At 43.8% G+C, this 18198-nt stretch overlaps 1 protein-coding gene across 1 annotated transcript in view; it reads left to right on the top strand.

Moving 5' to 3' along the window:
* MRPS5 (mitochondrial ribosomal protein S5) overlaps positions 1–18198 on the top strand; it is a 205383-nt gene that overhangs the window by 41069 nt on the left and 146116 nt on the right. The window contains exon 2 of the mRNA XM_077486094.1: positions 65–211. Within this exon, the coding sequence (XP_077342220.1) occupies positions 65–211 (147 nt within the window). The remainder of the gene's footprint in view (positions 1–64; positions 212–18198) is intronic.

The raw sequence follows: 18198 nt of genomic DNA, 5'->3' as shown, positions 1-18198 counted from the left end.
ATGACTTGAATTGTTATTGTATGTGTGATATATACAAACCTGTCAGGATTTTCTGTCTCCTCAGGTGGGATCTCTGCACCAGTGTTAAAGACCAGCTGCCAGTTCCACAGCTTTAGACTCGTACAGCCCACACAAGAAACGTGCTACTTATCGGTGTATCACAGTGTCTCTATTCAGCAAGCAAGACGAGGAAGCAACTTCTTTGGCAAATGTGAGTTAGTGTTTTTTTTTTTTGTTTTTTTTGTTTTACTTTTAAAATGCCACTTGGCTCACAGTTATGTTGGCTTTAATACTTGGCGTCACAGAATAGAAAGTAAGCAGATCAGGAACACTTGCTGTCCAGGACATTTTTTAAATTTTTCACATGCGTGCTAAAATTAGCACTTTCTTTTTCTTTAAAAAAAAAAAAGAAATTACACAAAATCCCCAAATATATATTTTCTGAAAGCAAAGGCCCTGGAGAATAAAATGGTGACTGTTGCTATTTTTATGTAACACAACATTTGTACAGCTGTTTATGAAACACCAATTTCCAGGGAAAAAATACACTTAAATTACGTGAAACCTCTTTCCTAAACCTCTCCAATCCTATGGAACTCCTTACCCCAATCTGTCCAATTATACCTACTCTATTAGCTTTTAGACGATCCCTGAAAACCCTTCTCTTCAGAGAAGTCTATCCTACACACACCTAAAAACGGTATTTTCATTTTCTCCATCTGATCATCCCCCACAGTTATTACCTTTTGTTCCACTTGACCCTCCCTTCTAGATTGTAAACGCTTAACAAGCAGGGCCCTGTGATCCCTTCTGTATTGAATTATAATTGTATTGTAACTGTACTGTCCGCCCCCATGTTGTAAAGGGCTACGCAAACTGTTGGCGCTATATAAATCCTAAATAATAATAAAAGAGTTAATAGATACTAAATATGTGAAGATTTACAATTTTGCATGAACCTGAAATGGTGACAAACTGCGTGGTTCAAGGAAAGAACTGCATTCTCTAAGGCAAGCCTTAAACTTGCCATACATTAATCAAAATGTGTCTGGTTCAGCAGGGACCAGCCGAATTTCAATCCATGCATGGCTACTATAGTTGATAGCTGTCGGTTACCAATAGACAAGGCTGTTTGGCTTAAATTCTCATAAAAAAAAAAAAACACCTCTGTGGAACATGAATCCCTTCTTTATCTTTCAGGGAAATTGTCCCTCCCTTCCATATAGAGCTGAACTCAAGATCTGATCTTTCTTGTATACTTACAGTGGTTCAGCTTGGGCCATTGTAAGTATACAAATTCTGTACCTGAGGGACTGCTGGGGAAGCTGGCAATCATTGGAGAAGACGGTAATACTACAGAGATAGCCACAATCTTCTGTGTCCTGTATTGCTATTCATAGAACACGAGGTAGAGAGGAGTGGTGATGTCACAATTCTTAAGTTAAAAGTGTTGGTCCCTTGGCTGTGATTTCTCTATTCTGGTCTGAAGCACCAGATTGATCTCTCTGGTCTCCTTTTGGTCATGGCAGCACCCATGTGCTTCACCTTATAAGGTTCTGCTTTGAGTTTTGGTCTTTTGGATACTTCTGTACTGCAGACCGTCCCCAATTTATTTTTGGGCCTCTCAGTGGCTATTCCTGACCCCTCATTTGGACTGCACTTGTATGTCCACTCTGTTTCTAGAATCCTGCATCCGATATCAATGGACGATGGGGAAAATTAAGATATTTGTACTTACCCTATTTTCATTTTTTTTAAAGTGGAACATAATTTTCTCTCAGTCAAAACGGACAAATTTTAAGCATAATGCTTATGCTGTTACTAAATAGATAGGGAAATCATCTTTACTTGTGTTTTAACTTTTTTTTTTACATTTCTTCAGTTACTACCTGGTTTCCAGGTTCAGGCAAATTATGTCATACATGCCTGGAGTCTTCAGGAAGAGGGGTTTTCTCAGCTAAGCAAGCCCCCTTGCCTCTATACCCGAGCTAAGGGCAGATTGATTCCAGGAAATGCTACACGAATCATCTGTTCAAAATGGCCACAGCCAGAATGCTAGGAGGTGTTTCAAAATGATTTCTCAGTAAGATAAAGCATGGAGACATGGATGGTTGGGTGTGTTTTTTCTCTGTAGTTCTGATTTAAGTCCATTGTTTTTCCTCACCCTGTGTATTGTGTTCTCAAAAAAGCTGAGGCATTCTGAGTAGAGGAGGAGTTATATTGGGCTTGATTAGTGATTTTGCTGTTTGCCAGTCTTCCATCTTTCGGTTGGCAGCAGCATTACCTAACTGTTCCTGTGTCTGTTAATTGACTTGAAGAACAAAACTTTACAACAAGTATAATAGGTTAGATGCTTTTTTTTTGTTAAAATAATCTTCATGCAATATATAAAAAAAAACACAAGGTTTACTCATGTCTGGTGGGCCTTTATCTTCCTGCTGCCTGCATATGTGCAGTAGAACTCTATAATCCTCTGTCAGTTGTTTCCAAACTGCGGTCCGGGGGCCAGATGTGGCCCTTTGCTTGCTTTTATCCAGCCCTTGGCAGTATTTCATTCACTAATACCAACAATGGGGCATAATTCCCCTCTCTGAAACCAAAAATGAGAAACCGTTTCTACCAAAGACAGGGCACAATTCCTCCCAAGGACACTAATAATGAGGCCAATGACACCAATGATGGGACACAATTCCTCCCAATGACACCAATAATGGGACACAATTTCTCCCAATGACACCAACAATGAAGCTCAATCATACTAATGATGAAACACAATTCCTCCCAATGACACCAATGATGGGACACACGTTTTCTCAATGATACCAACAATGAGGCCCAATGACACTAATGATGGGACACAAAGTCCCCCCAATGACACCAATGATGTGGCACAATCTCTCCCAATGACACCAATGATGGGGCACAATTCCTCCCACTGACACCATAGATGGGGCATTGTTTTTTCCCACTGCCGTCAGGACCTTTTCTACTACCACTGGCTACAGTCCGGCCCCCCTATAGTCTGGAGGACAGTAAGCTGGCCCTTTGTTTAGAAAGTTTGGAGACCCCTGCTCTATGTGGCTAGGAGATGGATCTGTTTCCCAGCCCCATAGAAGTTTATGGAGTTCAGCTGCACATGCGTAGGAAGGACACAGACTTGGCACTACGTCTGACCCTTACTATCCCGCTGTTCTCCCCACCTTTCCTACATATGCCTTCTTCGCTCCACTGTGCCAACTCCTGCCACTGGACCAACAAATCTCAGAACTTGCCATCACTTTACCAATGCACCCGTCTGTTCTCTCCACCACTGCAGTGACACACCCTCCTATATTCAACCCATTTAACAGACACACTTTTGCTTGGTAGCCTTTTAAATACAGGAATCCTTAACACATTTTAGCTTGAATAGTTTAATGATTCCACTAGTGAAAAATACTGCAAATGCTTCCATTTTTATTCTTTTTAAATAAAACGGAGACACATTAATAATGTTTGCATGCCATTATTCAGCTTTTTCTTTGATTGTTAAACCAACCTATTAAATAAAGAATAGTTTGCTTTTAGCTGCCTTTTTATAGAGTCCATAGTAGTAAAATCCTGGATGTCTTGCAGTATATTGGTGCCCCCTAGTGGGTTTTGTTGTAAAGACACTTGGCTGTGAGTTTTGTTTTAAATGGGCAACAAATACACATTCTACAGTGGAGAAATAAGTTAATTGTACACAAAATTTCAGACCTATACACAAAGTATATTAGCAGACAGAAATCCCACTCTCCCTGTGTCATTTTGTGATTCATTTTTAACATTAAAGTGACACTAAAGGTTCATTAAAAAAACAATTAACACACATATCATACTTACCTCCACTGTGCAGCTTGTTTTGCACAGAGTGGCCACGAACCTTCTCTTCTGGGGTCCCTCGGTGGCTCTCTAGGCTCCTCCCCACATCAGATAACCCTCTGGGAGAAGCACTCTCTCAGGAGGTTACCTTGTGGGTGCACTCCTGAGTCCAGTATTCGACGTCAATAGACGCCGACTGCAGGACTCGGCCCGGCTCCTCGGCGGCCGCGTCATTGGATTTGATTGACAGCAGTGGGAGCCAATAGCTGTGCTGCTATCAATCTGTCCAATCAAGAGCCGAGAACCCCCTAGCAGAGAGACGGCACGGACAAGTTTGAAGGTTCAGGTAAGTAAAGCGGGGGGGGGGGGGGCGGGGGGACACTGACAGGTGTTTTTTCACTTTGATGCATTAAAGTGGAAAAACACAAACCTTCACAGCCCCTTTAAAGTAGTAAAGATTAAAAGGTTTTTACCTTAATGCAGACAACAGCATTACCCCCCAGCCCTCCTCCCTAATACTTAACAGAATCCTGTATTGATCCAGCGCTGTACCTGACCTCAGTTATTTTTCTCCTCTCCCCCTGCTCTCAGAAACTTGGTTGAGCCATTGGCTCCTGCTGCTGTCAGTCAAATGATGAGGGGGGTGGGGGTGGGGGCAAGCTGTGCTGTGTGTCACTAGATGCAAAAAGCCTGGCTGGGGATCAAGCTCACACACGTGCCCCCATGGCTAGCAGCTTACTATGGGGGCACATGGAGAAAAGGAAGAGCCAGCGGGGGACCCCAGTGGAGGAAGTTCGAGGCCACTCTGTGAAAAACCTTTGCACAAAGCAGGCAAGTATAACATGTTTATTTTTTTAAAAAGCACATTTTATAATGAATTTAAAGCGATATTAAAGCTTACCAATTGTTAGATGTGGTGGCTGCATTCTTTTTTTCTTTCAGCTTTCAGGCTTGCTTTCTTTCTTTTATTTTCATCTGGTGATCTGGCCAGTATGTTTGTTTGTTGTTTTTCAGCAGAACAAACTGTCCTGCTGATGAAGTGTTGAGACAAACAATTTAACACTGACAGTACCTGAGTTACAAACCTCTGACTTGCGAACTACTCCTACTTACGAACGGGAGGCGGCGTGACGTTCTGCGCATGCACGGACACTTTTCGACGGCGGGCACCTCGGAAAACAGCGTCTGCGCATACTTGACAGAACATCGGAAAACTACGTCTTTGCTGTTCTGCGTATTCCGACTTATGAACATTTCCGGCTTGAGAACAAACCGGCAGTCCCTAACCCGTTCATAGAGTGTATTTATTTATGTAAACCCTTTTCCCCAAAATGAACAAAACTGTTGCTATAACTAATTATAAAGTAATAGTTGGAGTTCATCTTCAGTTTGTTAGTGTATTAAAATCTGCTAGTGCCCCCCCCCCCCCCCCCCCAGACTGGCAATACTGTTAATACAGGAGGTGTGTTACTGGCCAGATTACCAGGTGAAAACAGGTCGAAAAAGCCTAAGAAAGAAAACGAATGCAGCAATCACATCTAGGGATTGATATGCTGCAATATATTACATGTTTAGATTTGGATTTATTACCACTCTAATCATTAGCATTTTTATTGCTTTTCAAAACCTAGGTGACCTAAAGTATGAAATGTTGCTAAGGTTCCATGGCACATCAGTTCTTTCACTGTTTTTAACAAATGTCAGTCCACTCTGCACTCTCTGGGCATAGATTTGTATATAGATGCCACTGGACAACATGGTTTATGGATCTGTATTTACTTTACAGCTTCATTTTCACTTCAGGTTCCCTTTGAAGCAGAATTTAGTTCTGTATGTTTTCATTGCATACATGCGGATTATGGCAGGTTTCTCTGTTTGTTCAACCAATCAGAACCAATTTCTGAATGATCTGACTACAATAAACTGAAGCCTGTCTGGCTGCTACTGCACTTTGTACTGCAACACTTGTCCTTGATTTAAAGTGGAACTACACTGCATCTGAGCACCACAAACCACAAATGCTCCTTAATCTTTAATATTCAACGCAAACCCCTCTGAATCATCCTTGTCGCCATGATTTATTTTGTTTAGAAATCATGCACAAAAAAGCATTTCTAGCTGCAGCCATCTTAAGTAAGGGCAGATGATTAGCATTTACTTCCTGGAATGTATTTGCCCTTAGCTCAGGCTGGTAGGCAGGAGGGTGTGCTTAGCTGAGAAAGCCCCCTCCCCCTCTCCTTCAGATTAAAGAAAAATGCCCATGAATAGTCCAGAGAGGTATGACATAATTTGCCTAGGCATGGAAACCAGGAAGCAAAAAATTAAGTAAACTAAAACATATAAATATAATATACTTTCCTATCTACTTACCAAGGCTAGTAGCATGAGGACTAAAAATAGTTAAAGTGGAACTTCACTATTGAAATATTTAATATCGAATATATTTTTAATCCTTATGTTGATAGCATTGGAAAATAAAAAGTAGATAGGAAGTTCTATTTATTTGTTTTAAACTTCTTTTTTTTAAATGTAAAAAAAATAAATACATTTCCTCAGTTACTTCCTGGTTTCCTAAGATTATGTCATGCATCCCAGGAGTCTTCAGGAGGGTTTTTTTCAGCTAAGCACACCCTCCTGCCTGCATGCCTGGGCTAAAGGCAAATGGATTCCAGGAAGTAAATGCTACACGAACCATCTGCCCTTACTCAAGATAGCCATGGCCAGAAATGTTGGGTGGTGTCTTTAACCATTTGCCGACTGCGCTATAGCTAAATGACGGCTACAGCACAGACAGCTAGTTCTGGGAGGTCGTCCTATGACAGCCCGTGGTGGTGTCCTTTGCAGGACACATGCAGCATGCTCTCGGTGTCCAGAGGACACTGCTGATCACAGATTAAGGTAAAGAGCCAATCGGTGGCTCTTTACCACATGATCAGCTGTGTCCAATCATAGCTGATCATGGATGTAAATAGAAGCCGGCTATTGGCACGCCTTTCTTCATGCTGACAGCTGGAGGAGAAGAGACGAGAGACTATACTCCTCTTCTCTAAAAGGGACATGTACACTGATAATCAGTGCATTAACTATTCGTGCAGTCCCAACAGTGCCCACCAGTGCTGCCAATCAGTGCCCCTTAGTGCCTCCTCATCAGTGTTAACCATCAAGCAGCTTGCTATGGGGGCACTCGAGCCAAGCCACAGTTCCCTGTGTCCATTCCGACACGGAGCCACGGCCCGGCCCATCCTGCAGCAGGAGACAATGGCGCTCCACTGCTGTCTCAGCCAATTAGGAGAGGAGTCTGGGGCAGCTGAGACACTCCTACGGCATCACTGGATCTAGATGGGGCTCATGTAATTATTCAAGAGGCTGCTGGACACAAAGTCTTTTTATCTTAATACACAGAATGCATTAAGATAAAAAAAACTTCTGCCTTTACAATCATTTTAACTGTTTGCAAAATTTTATAACAAACTATGAAAAGTTTATTTTTTTCAAAATGTTTGGTCTTTTTCATTTTTAGTAAAAAATAAATGGTGAGTACTCTTCAAAGCACCTCCATATCCAGAATGCTCCCGCCACCACACGCAATGCACGCTCACCTCCATTACTCGACCCTACAGGGAGTCAAACACACCTTACACTTTGTGCAAACGCTCCCTCCAAAGGATCCTCCGTGATCTTTTGATGGCTCAAGGAAGAAAAGACAATCCATGACTGGTGTGTGTTCCACCCGCTGTGCTACTTCAAGCCTTTTATTATTCTGAAGAAATCCATGTGTGTTTGTGCCTCTGTGATATCAGTTAAAAAAGGTTCACGTTTTCACTGTATTTGGACTTTTTTTACACATATTGCACAGATCGTTGTTGTGTTGTCTATTTATGTTGTTTTTTGTAGCGCTGCCACATTTTATTTCTTTTACTGTTATCTGTGGGAGCACATTGGTGACAGCTGCAGCAATCTAGGGTTTATTTTTATTAGTTCATTTTCCAATTATTTGCATAGAAGCACGCAACTATTCTTATTTTAATCAGTGGTGATTAAATACCACCCAAAAAAAAACATCTTTGTGTGAAAAGAATGATAAAAAAAAAAATTGTTTGGGTACAGTCCTGCATGACTGCGCAATTGTCATTCAAAGTGCGACAGCTGAAAATTGGCCTGGGCAGAAAGTGGGTAAAAGTGCCCAGTAGGCTAGCGGTTAAAGTGATTTCCCAAAGAATATAGCATGGAGATATTGATGGATGGGTGAATTTGTTTTGAATAATAACAAGTTACCGTATATACTCGAGTATAGGCCGACCCGAATATAAGCCGAGGCCCCCAATTTACCCCCAAAAAACTGGAAAACGTATTGACTCGTGTATAAGCCGAGGGTGAGACATGGCTGTCCATCCCTGTGTGTGTGTCCGTCCATCCCTGTGTGTCCATCCATCCCTGTGTGTGTGTCCGTCCATCCATCCCTGTGTGTGTATCCATCCATCCATCCATCCATCCATCCATCCCTGTGTGTGTGTGTGTGTGTGTGTGTGTGTATTCATCCATCCATCCATCCCTGTGTGTGTGTGTGTGTGTGTGTGTGTGTATCCATCCATCCATCCATCCCTGTGTGTGTGTGTGTGTATCCATCCATCCATCCATCCCTGTGTGTGTGTGTGTGTGTGTGTGTGTGTCCGTGCAGCCTTGTGTGTGTGTGTGTGTGTGTGTGTGTGTGTGTGTGTGTGTGTGTGTGTGTGTGTGTGTGTGTCCGTGCAGCCTTGTGTGTGTGTCCAGCCTACCTGTGTCCCAAGCCTCCGTCCCGAGCCGCCGTCGTCCCGAGCCTCCTCCGACCCGTGCCGTGCCTCCTCCGTCCCGTGCCTCCTCCGTCCCGTGCCGTGCCTCCTCCTTCCCGTGCCTCCTCCGTCCCGTGCCGTGCCTCCTCCGTCCCGTGCCTCCTCCGTCCCGTGCCGTGCCGATGGATCGCCGCTCTTCTCGGCGGCCATTCTACAATTCAAAATTCCGCCTCCGCCTGTGATAGGCGGAACACTCAATTTCCCAGCAGCCTGTGTTCCGCCTATCACGGACATCCTCTCATACTCGTCCGTAGTATGAGAATGAGCGGATGTCCGTGATAGGTGGAACACTGACTGCTGGGAAATTCAGTGTTCCGCCTATCACAGGCGGAGGCGGAGAAGGAGGCGCGGCTTTTAAATTTTAATGTCCGCCGTCTGTCTGCTCGATACGCTGATCGAGCAGTCAGACAGCGGTGACTCGAGTATAAGCCGAGGGGGCACTTTCAGCCTCAAAAAAGAGGCTGAAAATCTCGGCTTATACTCGAGTATATACGGTAAATGGTGTTTTTGGTTTGTGTTGCTCAGATGCAGTGTAGTTACGCTTTAATGTTGATTGAGAAGGTTTTGTAGCGCTTATAACCAAAGAAGTGTTGTTGCTGTACAAAGTGCAGTAGTACCGTAGCAGCCAGACAGACTTCAGTTTAACCACTTAAGCCCCGGACCATTTTCCAGCTAGAGGACCAAGCCCCTTTTTGCGATTCGGTACTGCGTTGCTTTAACTGACAATTGCGTGGTCGTGCGACGTGGCTCCGTAAAAAAAATGGCATCCTTTTTCCCCCACAAATAGAGCTTTCTTTTGGTCATATTTGATCACCCCTGCGGTTTTTATTTTTTGCACTATAAACAAAAAAAGAGCGACAATTTTGAAAAAAAAAAACGCATCATTTTTTACATTTTGCTATAATAAATATCCCCCAAAAATATATAAAAAAACATATTTTTTCCTCCGTTTAGGCCGATACGTATTCTTCTACATATTTTTGGTAAAAAAAAATCGCAATAAGCGTTTATTGATTAGTTTGCGCAAAAGTTATAGCGTCTACAAAATAGGGGATAGTTTTATGGCATTTTTATTAATATTTTTTTTTATACTAATAATGGCGGCGATCAGCGTTTTTTATTGTGACTGCGACATTATGGCGGACAAGTCAGACAATTTTGACACATTTTTGGGACCATTGGCATTAATACAGCAATCGGTGCAATTAAAAATGCACTGATTACTGTAAAAATGGCACTAGCAGGGAAGGGGTTAACCACTAGGGGGCAGTGCAGGGGTTAAGTGTGTGTTTTTTTAACTGTAGGGGGCGTGGCTTGGCGTCTGACATCACTGATCGTCTTTTCCTATAACAGGGAACTAACATAACAGGGAATCAGTATACAGTGGTGTGAAAAAGTGTTTGCCCCCTTCCTCATTTCCTGTTCCTTTGCATGTTTGTCACACTTAAGTGTTTCGGAACATCAAACCAATTTAAACAATAGTCAAGGACAACACAAGTAAACACAAAATGCAATTTGTAAATGAAGGTGTTTATTATTAAAAGGTGAAAAAAAATCCAAACCATCATGGCCCTGTGTGAAAAAGTGATTGCCCCCTAAACCTAAAAACTGGTTGGGCCACCCTTAGCAGCAACAACTGCAACCAAGCGTTTGCGATAACGTGCAATGAGGCTTTTACAGCGTCCTGGAGGAATTTTGGCCCACTCATCTTTGCAGAATTGTCCTAATTCAGTTACATTAGAGGGTTTTCGAGCATGAACGGCCTTTTTAAGGTCATACCACAACATCTCAATAGGATTCAGGTCAGGACTTTGGCTAGGCCACTCCAAAGTCTTCATTTTGTTTTTCTTCAGCCATTCGGTGGTGGACTTGCTGGTGTGTTTAGGATCATTGTCCTGCTGCAGAACCCAAGTTCGTTTCAGCTTGAGTACACGAACAGATGGTCAGACATTCTCCTTCAGGATCTCTTGGTAGACAGCAGAATTCATAGTTCCTTTTATCACGGCAAGTCTTCCAGGTCCTGAAGCAGCAAAACAGCCCCAGACCATCACACTACCACCACCATATTTTACTGTTGGTATAATGTTCTTTTTATGAAATGCAGTGTTCCTTCTACGCCAGATATACTTGGACACACACCTTCCAAAGAGTTCCACTTTTGTCTCATCGGTCCACAGAATGTTGTCCCAAAAGTCTTGGGGATCATCAAGATGTGTTGTGGAGAAATTGAGACGAGCTTTGATGTTCTTTTTGCTCAGCAGTGGTTTTCTCCTTGGAACTCTGCCATGCAGGCCATTTTTGCCCAGTCTTTTCCTGATGGTGGAGGCATGAACGCTGACCTTAACTGAGGCAAGTGAGGCCTGCAGTTCCTTGGACGTTGTTGTGGGGTCTTTTGTGAACTCTTGGATGAGTCGTCGATGCGCTCTTGGGGTAATTTTGGGCGGCCGGCCACTCCTGGGAAGGTTCACCACTGTTCCATGTCTTCGCCATTTGTGGATAATGGCTCTCACTGTGGTTCGCTGGATTCCCAAAGCTTTGGAAATGGCTTTATAACCCTTTCCAGACTGATAGATCTCAATTACTTTCTTTCTCAATTGTTCCTGAATTTCTTTGGGTCTCGGCATGATGTGTAGCTTTTAACCACTTGCTTACTGGGCACTTAAACCCCCCTCAGTCCCAGACCAATTTTCAGCTTTCAGCGCTGATGCACTTTGAGTGACAATTACGCGGTCATACAACACTGTACCCAAATGAATTTTTTATCATTTTTTTCCCACAAATAGAGCTTTCTTTTGGTGGTATTTAGTTACAGCTCGGAGTTTTATTTTTTGCTAAACAAACAAAAAAAGATGCAAAAAAAAAAAAAAAAAAAATCATGTTTTAATAGTTTGTTATAAAATTTTGCAAACGGGTCATTTTTCTCCTTCATTGAAGTGCGCTGATTAGGCGGCACTGATAGGCTGCATTGGTGGGCACTGATGGGCTGCATTGGTGGGCACTGATGGGCTGCATTGGTGGGCACTGATAGGCTGCACTGGTGGGCACTGATAGGCATAGTTAAGGCGGCACTAATAGGCACAGATAAGGCGGCACCGATGGGCACAGATAAGGCGGCACTGATGGGCAAAGATGGGCACAGATAAGATGGCACGGATGGGTGGCACGGATAAGTGGCACGGATGGGTGGCACGGATGGGCACTGATAGGTACCACAGATAGATGGGACTGATGGGCACTGATAGGTGGCACTGATAGGTGGCTCTGATAGGTGGCACTGCTGGGCACTGATGGGCGGCACTGCTGGGCACTGATGGGCGGCACTGCTGGGCACTGATGGGCGGCACTGGGGTGCAGCACCTGAGGCAGATTTTGGGTGGCACTGTGGGTGGCACTGCTGGGTGGCACTGTGGGTGGCACTGTGGGCACTGCTGGGTGGCACTGTGGGCACTGCTGGGTGGCACTGTGGGCACTATGGGCACTGCTGGGTGGCACTGACAGGGGGGCACTTACTTTATTTCAGGATGGCACTGCGGGTGGCAGGTGGGCACTGGCAGGGGGCAGGTGTCCTTTTAAATTGCTGGCCGTGATCGGGACTGATGTCCCGAACACGGCCGCCGGCGATCGGCTTTTTTTTTTTTCTCCTCGCGCTGTCAGCGCGAGGAGGAATACTAGCCGATTACCGGCTCCGTTTTATCACATGATCAGCTGTCATTGGCTGACAGCTGATCACGTGATAAGGGGTCGGGATCGACCCCTTACACGGATCGGTGATCAGGCGAGTCTCACGGACTCGCCGATCACAGAGCGCGCCGCGCGCGCCCCTCAGGGGGCGCGCAGGCCGCTCGTAACCGGGACTACGTCAATAGACGTAGTCCCGAAAATGTGGGTCCGCGCTATTGCCGTCATTTTGCAATAGCGCGGATCCCAAGTGGTTAAGGATCTTCTGGTGGACCTTACTGTGTCAAGCAGCTCCTATTTAAGTGATGCCTTGATTGTGAACAGGTGTGGCAATAATCAGGCCTGGGTGTGGCTAGAGAAATTGAACTCAGGTGTGGACAACCACAGTTATAGTATGTTTTAACAAGGGGGGGCAATCACTTTTTCACACAGGGCCATGATGGTTTGGATTTTTTTTCACCTTTAATAATAAACACCTTCATTTACAAATTGCATTTTGTGTTTACTTGTGTTGTCCTTGACTATTGTTTAAATTGGTTTGATGTTCCGAAACACTTAAGTGTGACAAACATGCAAAGGAACAGGAAATGAGGAAGGGGGCAAACACTTTTTCACACCACTGTATATAACTATAACATATATATAAATATAACAGGGAATCAGTGACAGGCTTGGTAGGAAGCACGAGGAGAGGTTGTTTACACTTGCCTCTTCTCGTTCTTCACCTCTGTGACCCGATCATGGGACACCAGCGGCGATCGGGTCTGCGTGTCCCGCGGCCACGGTCACGGAGCTCACGACCCATGGCTGGGTACTTAAAGAGTAACGTACGTGTACGTGCTTGTGCCCAGCCGTGCCATTCTGCCGACGTACATCGGTGTGAGGCTTGCCTTAAGCGGTTAAGGCCCCTTTCACACTGTCGGACCGCTCAGGTCCGCCTGTCAGTTTTGTCACCGAACCTGAACGGGCGCACCATGTTAACATGGAGCAACGAGTGTCAGCAGTGACATGTCCGCTGACATTCGACCCGGTCCGATCCACTAAAATCAGACGGATGCCCCTACGTTCGCATCCGTCCCTGGCGGATCGGATTGGGTGAGATCTGATGAAAACGGACATGCTGTCCGTTTTCGTCCGGTCTCTCCATAGCAACCAGCGGCGCTCGACAAGCCCCTCCCCGCTCAGTGACCAGAGAGGGACCTGTCATCCGGCGGCTCAGCGAAAATCAACGGAGAGATCTCCCGCTGAGCTGGCGGACAGAAGCGGACTCCGTGGCAGCGGATCCGCCTCATGGAAATGAAGCCTTATGTATGTAGTAAGATCAATTTGGAAATGGTTTCTGATTGGTTGTTATGTATATCTGTCTTCGGGTGCCATTTTTGCAGTGCTGTGTCCAGTAAGCACAATAATAAATTTTATGTGTGCAGATATATATTTGGTAAGTGCTGGTCTTTTTTTTTTTTTTCAATTTTAATTGTTTTGTTATCACTAAGAGATTAAAGACTAAACTGTTAATCTGCTGAGGTGAGACGTGTTATTTTCTGTGTGAAATAAATAAATAAAACCATTAATAGCTGTCTCACAAACACATTTTTTTATGTGTAAACAACATTAGTCTCTTGGAAACCCTGCTGTTACAATCTGTTACTTCAAGAGTTTAGCATCTGGAGATATTGGACGAAATTAGTTTTTCAAGTATAAAAATAGCTTTTTTTTTTTGCTTAGGATTGCAGCAATGCATTAGTTCCCCGGTTTCCTTTTTTATTTATTTATTTATTGCACTATTTTTTTTTTTCTGTATTTTAGCTGCCTTTTACCCATACGCAGCTGTGAGGGGCAGCAGTGTTTTCCACTTCGCCCTCGTACATGACTGCGTCATAGATAAGGACGCAGAGCGAATTTCCTCCTGCCAAAGAAGCAGCTGATAGGACAGATGCAGTGCCGGGGGAGGCATGGCAAACTGAACATGCGGGCAGCTGTAAATAAGTGAACCTGTTGTGTCATTTTAATCTAGTGTTTCATCAGTAGCTCCTAGGGGCAGCACACGAGATATCAGATTTTGCAGACAATTTTCAATGCTAACCCATTCATGATGGAAGGTAAAATGAATCTTTACTCCTGAAGATAATTTTGTAGCTTTGACATGTGTTAGTTAAACTGTACATATCATCGCAACTACTTAGTGTTTGCAGGTGAATCGTACCACGTTTCTTCAGGACAGATGGATTTTGGGATTTATTTTTGTTTTTAAGGTAAAATTGCTCAAATAAGTAAAAAAAAAAAATAATAATTATAATTTAGCTGTAGATATCTTGCTATTACCATAACTTATGACAAAGAACAACCCAACAATTCGGCTAGTCCTGACGATTGCAGTGATATCACATACACTACATTAATGACATCCCAGTCTTATTCCGTAGGGTTCAATATTGAGTTGGCCCACCCTTTGCAGCTATAACCACTTCAAGTCTTCTGGGAAGGCTGTCTACAAGGTTTAGGAGTGTGCCTATGGGAATGTTTGACCATTCTTCCAGCGCATTTGTGTGGTAAGGCACTGATGTTGAACGAGAAGGCCTGGCTCGCAGTCTCCACTCTAATTCATCCCAAAGGTGTTCTATCTGGTAGAGGGCAGTCCAGTCAAGTTCCTCCACCTCAAACTCACTCATCTATGTCTTTTATGGACCTTGCTTTGTGCATTGGTGAAAAGTCATGTTGAAACAGGAAGGGGCCACCCCCAAACTGTTACCACACATAGTTAGGAGCATGAAATTGTCCAAAATGTCTTGGTATGCTGATGCCTTAAGAGTTCCCTTCACTGAAACTAAGGATACAAGCCCAACCCCCTGAAAAACAACCCTACACCATGATCACCCTCCACCAAATGATTTGGACCAGTGCACTAGGCAAGGTCCATAAAGACATGGATGAGCAAGTTTGGGTTGGAGGAACTTGACTGGCCTGCAGAGTCCTGACCTCAACCCAATAGAACAGCTTTGGGATGTATTAGAGCAGAGACTGCGAACCAGGCCTTGTCCAACATCATTGCCTGACCTCACAAATGCGCTTCTGGAAGAATGGTCAAACATTCCCATAGACACACTCCTAAACCTTGTGGACAGTCTTCCCAGAAGAGTTGAAGCTGTTAGAGCTGCAAAGGGTAGGCCAACTCTATATTGAACCCTACAGACTAATGCCCCGTACACATGTTCCCATTATCGTAAGACAGATCGTTCACATTTTGTTGTATACAACTAAGATCAAATACAACAGTGCAAAATGTGTGTAAGATTTTTGTCGTACGTTTCTGGAAAAATCTTCCGTCGTGCGTAGCTACGTATTTTAAATTATGTCAAATACGTGTGACCTGTGTGTCCTTCTGGTTTATTTTCATGTTTCCGATCATGCGTGGTGTTTGTCGAATGACTTTTATCGGACGCATACTGTACGGCTGTCATCCGACCAAAGTTTTCCTGTTTGTCCCTTTGGATTTGGTTGGACGGACTGTCGTGATCGGCTGTCGAAAGCTGCGTACTAATGATCAGATTATCGAACGATCTGTCCGAAAGCGACTTTTGTGGTCCGATAATCGGAACGTGTGTACGGGGCATTAGACTGGGATGCCATTAAAGTTCATGATCATGTAAAGGCAGGTGTCCCAATACTTTTGACAATATAGTGTATGTGTATGCTATTTGTAGCTGGTATCTATAGTAGGGCCCAGAATCAACAGTGCATTTTTTTTTTTTTCATTTTTTTTTTTTTGTCCTTCCTAAAACACGTCATGGGGAGATGTACTAAAACTGGTGCACACAGAATCTGTTGTAGCTGTGCAATAATAACCAATCAGCTTCCAACTTCAGATAGTTCACTTAGGCTTTGACAATAAAACCTGGAAGCTGATTGGTTTCTATGAAGAGCTGCACCAGATTTTACACTCTCCAGTTTTACTAAATAACTTCCAACCGACAAAGGTTACAGATAAACAGGTACAGCTTATGTGGGAGGATTTGCTTTATCATTATCACCTGGGGCTTGTCACTTCAGTGGGCTCCTGCGAAGATTTACTACCACTTTTTTTGTTAAATCAGGTCATTTTTTATTAAAGAGTTTTTCATAAAACATTTTTTACTGACATTTTCAACAAAAGAATAACAACCCCCTAGGGCAGTGATGGCGAACCTTGGCACTCCAGATGTTTTGGAACTACATTTCCCATGATGCCTAACTACACTGCATAGTGCATGAGCATCATGGGAAATGTAGTTCCAAAATATCTGGGGTGCCAAGGTTCGCCATCACTGCCCTAGGGGCTCATATCAAAAGACATAAACAAAGTTTCTTCAAAACAAATAAAGAAAAGTAGTAAACGCTTTACATCCTACATTCCAGCATAGTTGTATACACTCAGCAGTCCTCCAGTAAGTAACAAAATATAAACGCGTTACACCCAGCAGAAACGTATCGCAAACTCCTAAACTGGCAGGTCAGTCAAAGAAACAAAAGTGGACTCTGGGGGGGACAACTGAGGATCCCAGGTTTTACTGGATTTTTGGGAAACCCCCTATGCTTATAGGTTAATTCTTCCCTCCTTAGGTTCTAGTTGACCCTTCATTTGGAAACTGTGGGGGGGGGGAGGAGTGAGAGCTACCTCTGAAATATTAATTTTGGAGCATTATTAAGAGCCCTGGTCCATAGTAAACTAAAATCAGCAGGTAAATCTTCTTCCGGGACAGTGCCCAGGATAGACAATTTGGGATGAACAAGGACCTGAACAGAGTATATACTGTTGAGTATCTGGATTATACAAGCCCAGTAACAAGGGGGAGTTTAGGGCAACACCAAACCATGTGAATAAGTGTACCCGTGTTCGCAACACAATCTGGACAATTGGGTGAATTGGACCTACCCTAGGAATGTAACTGATGGGGTGTATAATGGACTCTGTAAAATAAACAACTGCGTTCAACTTTTGAGATGGGGAACAGGAGACTGTGGGAATGAGCTCCAGGGCCTATTTGCACTGGTCGTCCTCCAATAGGCCTATTACCACTTTAAAGTGGAGGGCCACCCTAAAAAAAAGAAATGGCATAAAAAGGCTCCTAAAAATGTAAAAAAAAAAAAAAATATATATATAATAATTTTTTTTTTTTAAATGCCTGTTGCTAGGCAGATCGTCCTAATCTGCCACTTCCTACACCACAGTGAGCTTCAGTTTTCTCCTCCTCGCATTGTCTTCTGGGGAAGGTGGCTCGGTGTGTTCTGGGAACTATGTGTGTCCCAGAACACAGCTGGCCATTGACAAAGTGACAGGCGACTCTCGTATGCGCAGTAGGAAACGGGTAGTGAAGCCGTAAGGCTCCACTGCCTGTTTCCCTTACTTAGAATGGCAGGGCGGGACCCAATGCGATGGACGGATCGGCCGTGGGCGGACGACATCACGGGCACCCTGGACAGGTAAGTGTGCTTATTAAAAGTCAGCAGCTACAGTGTTTGTAGCTGCTGACTTTAAATTTTTTATTTTTTTTTTGCAGCTGGTCCCCCCGTTTTAAGTAAAAAAAAATAAAAAAAATAAAACAAAATCTTTTTGGTGCTGCTCAGCAACACTGCAAGAAGTAAATGCTCATTTTGTCTAGGGTTAAAGGAATAAACAGAAATACTTAATTCCATGCTTGCCTAGCAGCCAGCGCTCAACTCCTCTCTCCCATGCTTCGGGATGTGGGTTAACCCTTGCTGTTCTCATGCATAAGACAGGACTGCTGGTCCTGCATTGTAGATGATGATATTGGAATTGCTGTGACCAGTGGAGTGACGAAGGGAAGCGGCTTGGGGGGATTAGTTGTACAGT

The sequence above is a fragment of the Lithobates pipiens genome, unplaced genomic scaffold (assembly GCF_037356315.1).
Source record: "Lithobates pipiens isolate NorthernLeopardFrog02 unplaced genomic scaffold, aLitPip1_a1.2 Scaffold_18, whole genome shotgun sequence".
Taxonomy (NCBI): Eukaryota; Metazoa; Chordata; class Amphibia; order Anura; family Ranidae; genus Lithobates; species Lithobates pipiens.
Note: the sequence above shows the minus strand (reverse complement) of the source record. Positions and strands in the feature narration are given on the sequence as shown.